This window comes from Azolla caroliniana, unplaced genomic scaffold (genome assembly GCF_043228905.1).
Source record: "Azolla caroliniana isolate FFs.n. ecotype wild unplaced genomic scaffold, voAzoCaro1.0.p SCAF_9, whole genome shotgun sequence".
NCBI classification, from domain to species: domain Eukaryota; kingdom Viridiplantae; phylum Streptophyta; class Polypodiopsida; order Salviniales; family Salviniaceae; genus Azolla; species Azolla caroliniana.
In genome coordinates this window covers 20,956,641-20,964,832 of record NW_028230444.1, presented here as the reverse complement: position 1 = coordinate 20,964,832, position 8,192 = coordinate 20,956,641, and the positions used below count along the sequence as shown (strand labels likewise).

General features: G+C 35.5%; 1 protein-coding gene across 2 annotated transcripts; it reads right to left on the bottom strand.

Annotated features, from left to right (window-relative positions):
- Positions 1 to 383: 383 nt before the first annotated feature.
- On the bottom strand, positions 384 to 6,292 carry LOC147860573 (pathogenesis-related homeodomain protein-like). Of its 2 annotated transcripts, XR_015530278.1 has the most exons (11): positions 6,193 to 6,292; positions 4,276 to 4,922; positions 3,484 to 3,649; positions 3,272 to 3,395; positions 3,023 to 3,135; positions 2,550 to 2,924; positions 1,465 to 1,665; positions 1,135 to 1,224; positions 934 to 1,024; positions 670 to 820; positions 384 to 526 (listed from the first exon to the last, which is right to left on the bottom strand). XR_015530278.1 is itself a non-coding variant. In XM_087325109.1 (10 exons), exons 2-10 carry the CDS (start codon positions 4,740 to 4,742, stop codon positions 759 to 761), a joined length of 1,689 nt encoding a protein of 562 aa, XP_087181235.1. In that variant the 5' UTR covers positions 4,743 to 4,922; positions 6,193 to 6,292; the 3' UTR covers positions 384 to 758. The 2 variants fall into 2 exon arrangements, 1 of the variants encoding a protein (XP_087181235.1); XM_087325109.1 differs by having other exon boundaries at positions 384 to 820.
- Between the last annotated feature and the right edge of the window lie 1,900 nt (positions 6,293 to 8,192).

Genomic DNA, 8,192 nt, shown 5'->3' with positions numbered 1-8,192 from the left:
TTCATGCCACCTGGGAAAGATTTTATAGAAGGATTTCTGATAAGGTGGAGTGGTTATACTAAACATTGAAGTATTTATTTAAGCCGACGACCAGAATTTAGAAAATGGGAATCATTAATGAAAGGTTCATCTTGTATGTATACACCCTTAAGGCGTTTCTTAATACTGATGTAGTATCTTTTTGAAAAAAGTAAAACTTATTCATAAGTGGCAAATTATTCAAATGGCCAGTTCATTATCGGCACATTACTTAAAATGATCAATTGATGAATGGCTCGTTATTTGATTACTACATTAGTTACCATCTAAAGCCTGAATAACTGATTGTTGATAACTTAATTTAGCACAATGCACTTACGCCAATCATACATTAGTATTGGATGTAGAAAAATAAATCAATCATGATTAATGAAAAGCATTAGCCTTCATAAGTTATTTTGGTACATTTACACGCCCAGATATGGAGGTCTAGTGTGAACGTTAGCTTGGCATCTGTGCCATTCATGACAGTTGCATTCACCCAAACCTAACCAGAAGTACAACAGAAACATTGACTAGATGAAGCAGCTTGGGACATGGCATGCATTGAATGTGATTAATGTTGGTTTGTGTTTTTCATTTAGAATATTTGAAAGGTCTTCCTTATATAGAAGTTAGATTCAACTCTACCTGGCACCATCTGTTTTTGTGAGTTGATAGTCTGAAGACCAACAATGTACAGTATATGGAAACTGATCGATCCAAAACTCTCTGTTATGTCAAACAATCATCTGTGTGTCATTGACATGCCCTCGTTTCGCCAATACCGATTGTTCTTGACCTACATAACAAAGAGAGACATCAATCAAAGGAAATGGTATCGACTTTATCAATGGTGGTAAGTCCATACTTCTTCATGTTCATAACATAAGCACGTATAGATTGGCTTTTTACCTGAACCAGCGTTTGTACATGTCTCCAATTTACTGCTACATTTCTTCTTCCTTGCAGCATTTCGGCGAGAATTCCTAAACCATGCATTCACCTTCAAGAGCAAAAATAAGAAATGAATAAAAAATGTATGCATTTCCAAAACTTCATTTTCATCTTCCCATCATTCCCATAACAAATAAAATAAGCATGACTGTGACTTACATCTTCAAATGACAACCCCAACTCACAAGACAACTCTTGTTTCCGAGCCTTTGATGGAAGCTCACATTCTTTGAATACCTCTTGGAGCTTCTGCAAATATAGGCAAAGAGGTTCATATGCTATAAAGTTCTTTAAGAGACAACATTTATTTGGACGAGACAACATTTATTTGGACGAGACAACAAAAGCAAAAGGGTGACCTATATATTATGAAAATGTGTTCACTAGGTGATTGCAAATACCAGAACATTTACGCCTAGGCATTGCATAAATATAATCTGTATGTGTATGAATGATACATTACACTTGGGTTTGGTTACAATATATTACCAGAACCATGTCTTTTGATGGTCGAACTGAATTCTTTTTTGCATGAGTTGTTTCTACATTTTTGGCATTCCCTTGCATTATTTCCAAAGGTACTCCGTTGTTCTCTTGATCTGATTCGGTTTCATCCTTTGCTCCGATTTTCTTTTCCCAATCATCATCTTCACTTGAATCATAGTCCGATGCATTGGGACCATATGCTTCCTGCAAAACGTGCACAGATCCCAAGAAAGCAAATCATATCTACAAGTAATTTCAATAAAAGATAAATCCTTAGATACAGGGTCTAGTTAGGGCAGAAAAGGGGTAAGACCATATGCACGTCAGAGAAGCGGCATTTCCCTGATCATAATAGAATACTATTTATCACATTGATCTTATATCATCTAATACATGCAAGAAAACAAAGAGTAAGAACACTCCTAGCATAAAATAACACTCTAATTAGCAACTGGCAGCAGTTCAGTTTGAACCGAACTGAACCCATAAACCACACAGTTTGGTTTGGTTTGGTTCAATTTGTGACTTTATCAGCTTAATGGTTTGTGGTTTAAACAGCTTAACGGTTTGATTAAAAGCTTTGTTAATAATAAAAAATGTATCTTCGAAAATTGAGGTGCAATCACTGAGCCGCCGAAACTGAAATCAAACCACAAAACCACAGTCTAACGGTTTGTAAATCCCTAGAACCATTTGGTTTGAGCTTGGAAATTCCTATAACAGATCGGTTTGAACGGTTTCAGTTTAAATTTCAAAAAATTGAAATGCTCTGGCTTGAGACGGGTTGAGTTCAAGAATCCCGAACCATTGCCGATTGCTAGCTCCAATAGATGTTTAGGAGGGGAGACAAAAATAATCTATATGCAAGTTGGACAAAAGATGACTCAACCATCAGCATTATCGTCCTTCATATTCATTATTAGCTTATAGAGTAAGAAAGGAAACAACAACAATAAACCAAAAAGATTGATTGTCTAGAAGGACAAATGATTTCCTTTCATTAGAAATGAAATGCAGGTAAAGTGAATGAAAGTGAAGAATCTGAATTTGACAAAAGAAAAACTGATAAATTTTGGTTGTGAGCTTACATCATACAGCTGCTTATAGTCGACATCTGGACGCTGTCTTTTTTGTGAGACTATGTCTTCATCTGATAACTCAGTTTCCTCCTCCTCAGAATGTGATCTTTTCTTTCCCCTTGATTTCCCTGCAAATTCGTCAAAAAAGACCACTTCTGAGCTCCCAGTTGAATTTGAGTCAGAGCCTGTGCTCGAATCTGAGTCTGAATCAGAATTGCCATCATCATTTATCCCATTTTCCCTGGCTGATCCATTCTGCATCAGCTTCTCAGGATTGTAATCATCATCTTCATCATCTTCAGAAGGCCAATCTACTTGAGATGTGACAAGGTTACCAACATCACCACCAGAATAGGCATCTTCTTCCACTTCAGCAAAAACTTTCTGACAAAAACATTGAGTAAACATAACACTTTTGCATTGGAAAGCAAAAAACCTCAATCAATGCATTCATGAAATTATGAAGTGGCATGTGTATACACCTCCCAACTGTCTTCAATGTCAAAGTCCGTTTCAAGACGATCGTTGATAGCATCCAAACACTCAATTTTGCAGTCACAAATAGGACAAAGCCAACTGTCATCCCCGGGGGGAACTGCACAAAAAGAAAAAAGCCATAACTAATAACTCAACTTTGTACAAATTTATTTACTCTTATGCACAAAGCACAACTGCCCATGACCATGAATCATAAGAGTAGTTCAATTATATGAGATCTATGTGATACATACTGTCTTCAGTTTGCAAAGGTGGATCCAAGCAAAACTGATGAAAACCACGATCACAAGCACCATCACATAAAATAATATCATTTTCAGCGAAGACTTCCTTGGATTTACATATTGCACAAAAGATCTGCAAGACCAGATGGCATAATAAAAAACCAAAAGTTCAAAAACACCAAAATAATAGTTCTTTTCAGACAAGGAAAACATCTTCTTACATCATCAAAGTATATTTGCCCTTCCTCATCAAAGGCACCTTCCTGAATAGACCCTTCTAGGCTCAAGGTATGAAGCTGCTCTAACTCCTTGCGTATCCCAAGTTTACACTGTATTATTTGTGTTTCAGCTCTTTTCAACTCCTGCTCAGGTCTGATTTTTTCATGACTGGAAATTTGGAAGAAAAGAAAAAATTATTTTTCTTTATGGCAGTTAGCTTGATTGTTTACAACTTAACATCGAAGTCATGGGCTCAGCCCCCATAAATCACATCGGTCTCCTATGGATGTTAATAATATATTTAACTGTGTCTCACTCTCGTTCTTTTTGAAAAAGAAGGAAACTTCTCTTACTGTAGGAAACATTTGAACACCAAATTTCTTCCTTAAGTCCCTCTGTATTACGAGAGTGCCTTGTGAGAAATAGTTCCTCAGTATGAGAAATTTCTTCTCATACTGTAGGAAACATTTGAACAATAGTCTTCTGTATTACAAGAGTACCTTACAACAATTTACAGTTTTAGTTTAGGGAATTTTCATTTATTTTGTCTGGGTACATAACACATGAAATGATGATGTAACTTTTCAGGGTCTGCCCCTCTAAATCCTAGTGGCCATATTTGTAAATCCTCTACACGTGTGTTCAAATCTCAGTAATTGCAATATTTACTAGATGACTTTAAGGAATGCATGGACTAAATGCACTACCTGATAGCCCCTTCATTAGACAACATTACCAACTGAACTACATCTCTCTCTTAGCATTTAATTTCATTTCTCTAAAAATGCACAAACCTTTGTCCTTTCAATCCATCGCTAGAATATGCATCGATCAAATTTTGTTCTTGGTTTATACGCTTCAAAAGATATTTCACACGCGTCTTTATCCTTGAAGCATCATTCTTAACAGATGCACGAGCATTCCCCTGTATATTATTTTGTTCTTTTGTAGTATTCTCTACATTGCTTTGCTTTTGATCTTCTGAAGGTGATGCTTTCTTCTGTGGGGTGGATGATTGCAACCACTTGACAAGGCTACTCTGATGTCCAGAGCTTCCATTCTGCTTAGAAAGTTCTGGTGTTTTCCATGTTGTTTTCTTACTGCCTTTAACCTCCTTTTGCATAGAGCATGTTTCTTCTTTCTGTTTACTATCGCTCTCTTCAAAACAGGTTTTAGAAGAGTAAGCTTCTAATACTTGTTGCTTGTCTCGTATAGCTTCAACTATGTTTTCTTCCGAGATTTCTGTGATCTGTTTTGACATGATCTTAATGTACACTGATGCTCTTTAGATTTTCATTGAAAGGAATAATATTTCATGGAGTTCTCAGTCCACACTATGAAGAATGAGTACAGAGTATTGATTACATATGCTGACTGAAAGAGTATCAATTGTACAACTGAAATTAGAACAATGTTTTGCAATTTCACTCCCCAAATACACCTGCAAGACCATTACTAACTTAGAAAGACTGGATCGTTATATTATAAAGTAATCAAATTCTTCACCATTCATATCAAACATAGATGTTTATTGCTCATTTTGTGAACCATTAAGATTGCATGTTTGTTGTTTATTTTCTGGGTGGCGTAAACATAGATGATCATTATTTATCTTCTGAGTAGAGTAAATATGGTTATCCATTGTTTATCTGGTTATTGATGTCAACATAGATGCACATTCTATATTTTGTGAGTAGAAAAAACATGGATATCCTGTATTTATCTGGTGAATTGAGTAAACATGAATGCCCATTGCTTACCTACGAGCATTTTAAACATGGACGTCCATTGTTTATTTTATGCGCAGGGTAAACAATAACATCTATTATTTAAATTATGAGCATGAATGTCAGTCATTTATCCTGTCAATAAATATGGATTTCCATGGTTTATCCTGTTATTAGAGTAAGCATGGGTGTCCATTGTTTATCTAATGATTAGTGTAAACATGGATGTCCAATTTATCTGGTGATTAAAGTAAACATGGGTGAGCGGCAATGGGTTAACTTGCCAACTTGGATTTGCATTGTTTATCTTGTAAGTAGAGTAAACAGTGGTGTCCATTGTTTATCTGGTTAGTAGAGTTAACATGGGATGTTTTATTCAGTGATTAGAGTAAACATATATGCCGATTGTTTTATCGTATGGATGCCCATTGTTTATCCTGCAAACAGATTAAACGTGGGTGTCTATTGTTTATGTTGTGACTAGGGTAAACATTAACTTGAAAACATGGGTGTGCATTGTTTACCATGTGACTGGAGTAAACACAAGGGTTTATCATTTCTCTTGAAAACATGGATATCCATTTGTTTTATTATTTCAGAGTAGCAAATATGGATGTTTGTTGTATCCATGATTAAATCAAGCTCAAAGGCTCTTGAAAATCTCTTCTCAACAATGGAGAACCATGGGAGTTTTTCGAGTTAATATCTTAATAAATCCATGGTTAACGTTTTCACATACAATTTTATCTCTTACATTCCTCGTGAAATACAGAGACAGGACCATAATAAGGCTAAAGATAGATCCAAATCCTTACAACTTCTGAAAAACCCAAAACACAAAGAATGAACGAGCTTAAAAAGAAACCCTTGCATCTTCTACTTCTCTTTTGACAACTTAAAGAAGCAGAAAGCAAAATGCACAAGAAATTGACACTTAAAAGGAGCAGAAAGCAGAAAGCAAAATGCACAAGAAATTGAGCATACCTGGGAGATCTTGCAGTAGCAGTGTGTTATACTGTTGATGATTTGGAGGGAAAAAAAGAGGCCAGCAGTTGAAAGCAACATCCCCTGTTTTTGGTCTTTGGGCAGTGGGGGGGCCTAGTGTGAAACCAAAACTCGGAAAAAAAACAAAGAAACACCAACAATATACCCCGACCTTCCAAGATATGCCATGTCGATATCTAAATTTGTATATGAATTAAAATCATCATGTCCAAAATAGCCGGCATTGCTTCGAGAAAGTATGATCGTTTCTTCTTCTTCTTCTTTTCATTTATCGGTTGGTAAGGTCCCTAGGGTCTCATGCAAATTTTTGGTATGTATTGTTCAGTCACCTACGACAATGAGTCTGGTTGTAGGGATAACTAGAGTCTTTCAAACTGGAAATGTACCCTATGTCACAACGTGGCGTCGGGCATTTCCTCAATTTGTTCATAACACGGATGCAGCAACCTAATTGTTCCATGTGTGATGCATGATTTACCGATAATATTATTGTTTAATTGAATGCTATTTAGGTTACCATTATTAGCTACAATTTTGGCTTCCCTTTACTTTATTATTGGTCTGTTTGGATGATGGAATTGGTTAATCCTTCACTTGATTAGTGTCAATAGCAACAATCAATGTGATGTAATTCACATATGAATTGACCAATCCAATGGACTCTCATGCAGTATTTTACCTACAAAGACACAAAATGTCACATTCAAAAGTATGAATTATTATCGGTCTGTTTGGATGATGGAATTGGTTAATCCTTCACTTTATTGGTGTCAATAGCAACAATCAATGCGATGTAATTCACATGTGAATTGACCAATCCAATGGACTCTCATGCAATATAGTACCTACAAAGACACAAAATATCGCATTCAAAAGTATGAATTAATGATTCCCTAGATTGATTCGAACAAAGTATACCTACATCTTTTCTACAATGGGAACTAGATGCTCCTAACAATTGACAACGGTTCGGTTTGAACCGAACCGAACCGTGAAACCACGGTTTAACGACTTAATGGTTCGGTTCGGGTTCGGTTTGGTTTCAATAGTAAAAAACCATGGTTTAAACGGTTTAACGGTTTCTATTTTATTTTATTTTTGTTTAAAAAAATGATAAAATTATAAAAAATTTCTAAATATTTTTTTTTAACAATCTTTTCATTTTTACACCTTATTCTCACATTTTAGGAACATCTTAAATTTTAAAAAAATTAAAAATTTGACCTATGTTGAAAACCGAAACCGAACCACGAAACCGTTGTTTTTACGGTTTGAAAAATATTTAACGGTTTCGCGGTTTGATTTGGTTTGGTTCAGGTTTCAAACATTTTAAACGGTTCGGTTTGGACCCTCTCAAACCGAACCGAACTGTTGCCGATTGTTAGATGCTCCCTCCATTAAAAGATCTCAAGACTCTATAGGTGAGGCAGATCTCTTTTCTTTAATATGCGATCATCTCAACACACAAGGTATAATATAAGCTAATATTTGGTGATTATGACGCTAAAAATGTTTTATGTTAGTCTATTTGTCCTTTGTTTGGGGGGTTGTTAAACACCCTTAAACCATTCATTTGCTTAATCTAAATAATCATTTTATTTATTTATTTTTTAAAACATATCCTTCCATTTGTTTAAAAAAACCATATCAGCTACAAAATATAAAATGATGGAAAGGAGATGATTATCCTTCCCCAACCAGTCTTGTGTAAGACAATAGGTAGCCATGAATCCTTCTTTTGATAGACTTGATTGAACACTTCCTCGATAGTTGAAACATACCATGAATTTGCATATGTTCAAACCAAATCAATCTTCCTCGTCATGTTCATATTCAACATCTCCCGATACCACATTTGGGTCATCACATGCATCCAATATACCCCCACATTTACAATGACCAAGCATCCTCTATTTTCCATATTCAACGTAAAACTCAATCAAAGCATTATGGTATAGAGGTCATTTTGTATGCCTCCA

Bases quoted from the DNA above. Each gene is read 5' to 3' on its own strand.
- LOC147860573 (XM_087325109.1), bottom strand. From the start codon at position 4,742: ATGTCAAAACAGATCACAGAAATCTCGGAAGAAAACATAGTTGAAGCT. The intron at 3,396-3,483 runs GTAAGAAGATGT...CTGGTCTTGCAG, and splicing joins GGCAAATATACTTTGATGAT to ATCTTTTGTGCAATATGTAA. The intron at 821-933 runs GTAAAAAGCCAA...TTTGTTATGTAG, and splicing joins ATGTACAAACGCTGGTTCAG to GTCAAGAACAATCGGTATTG.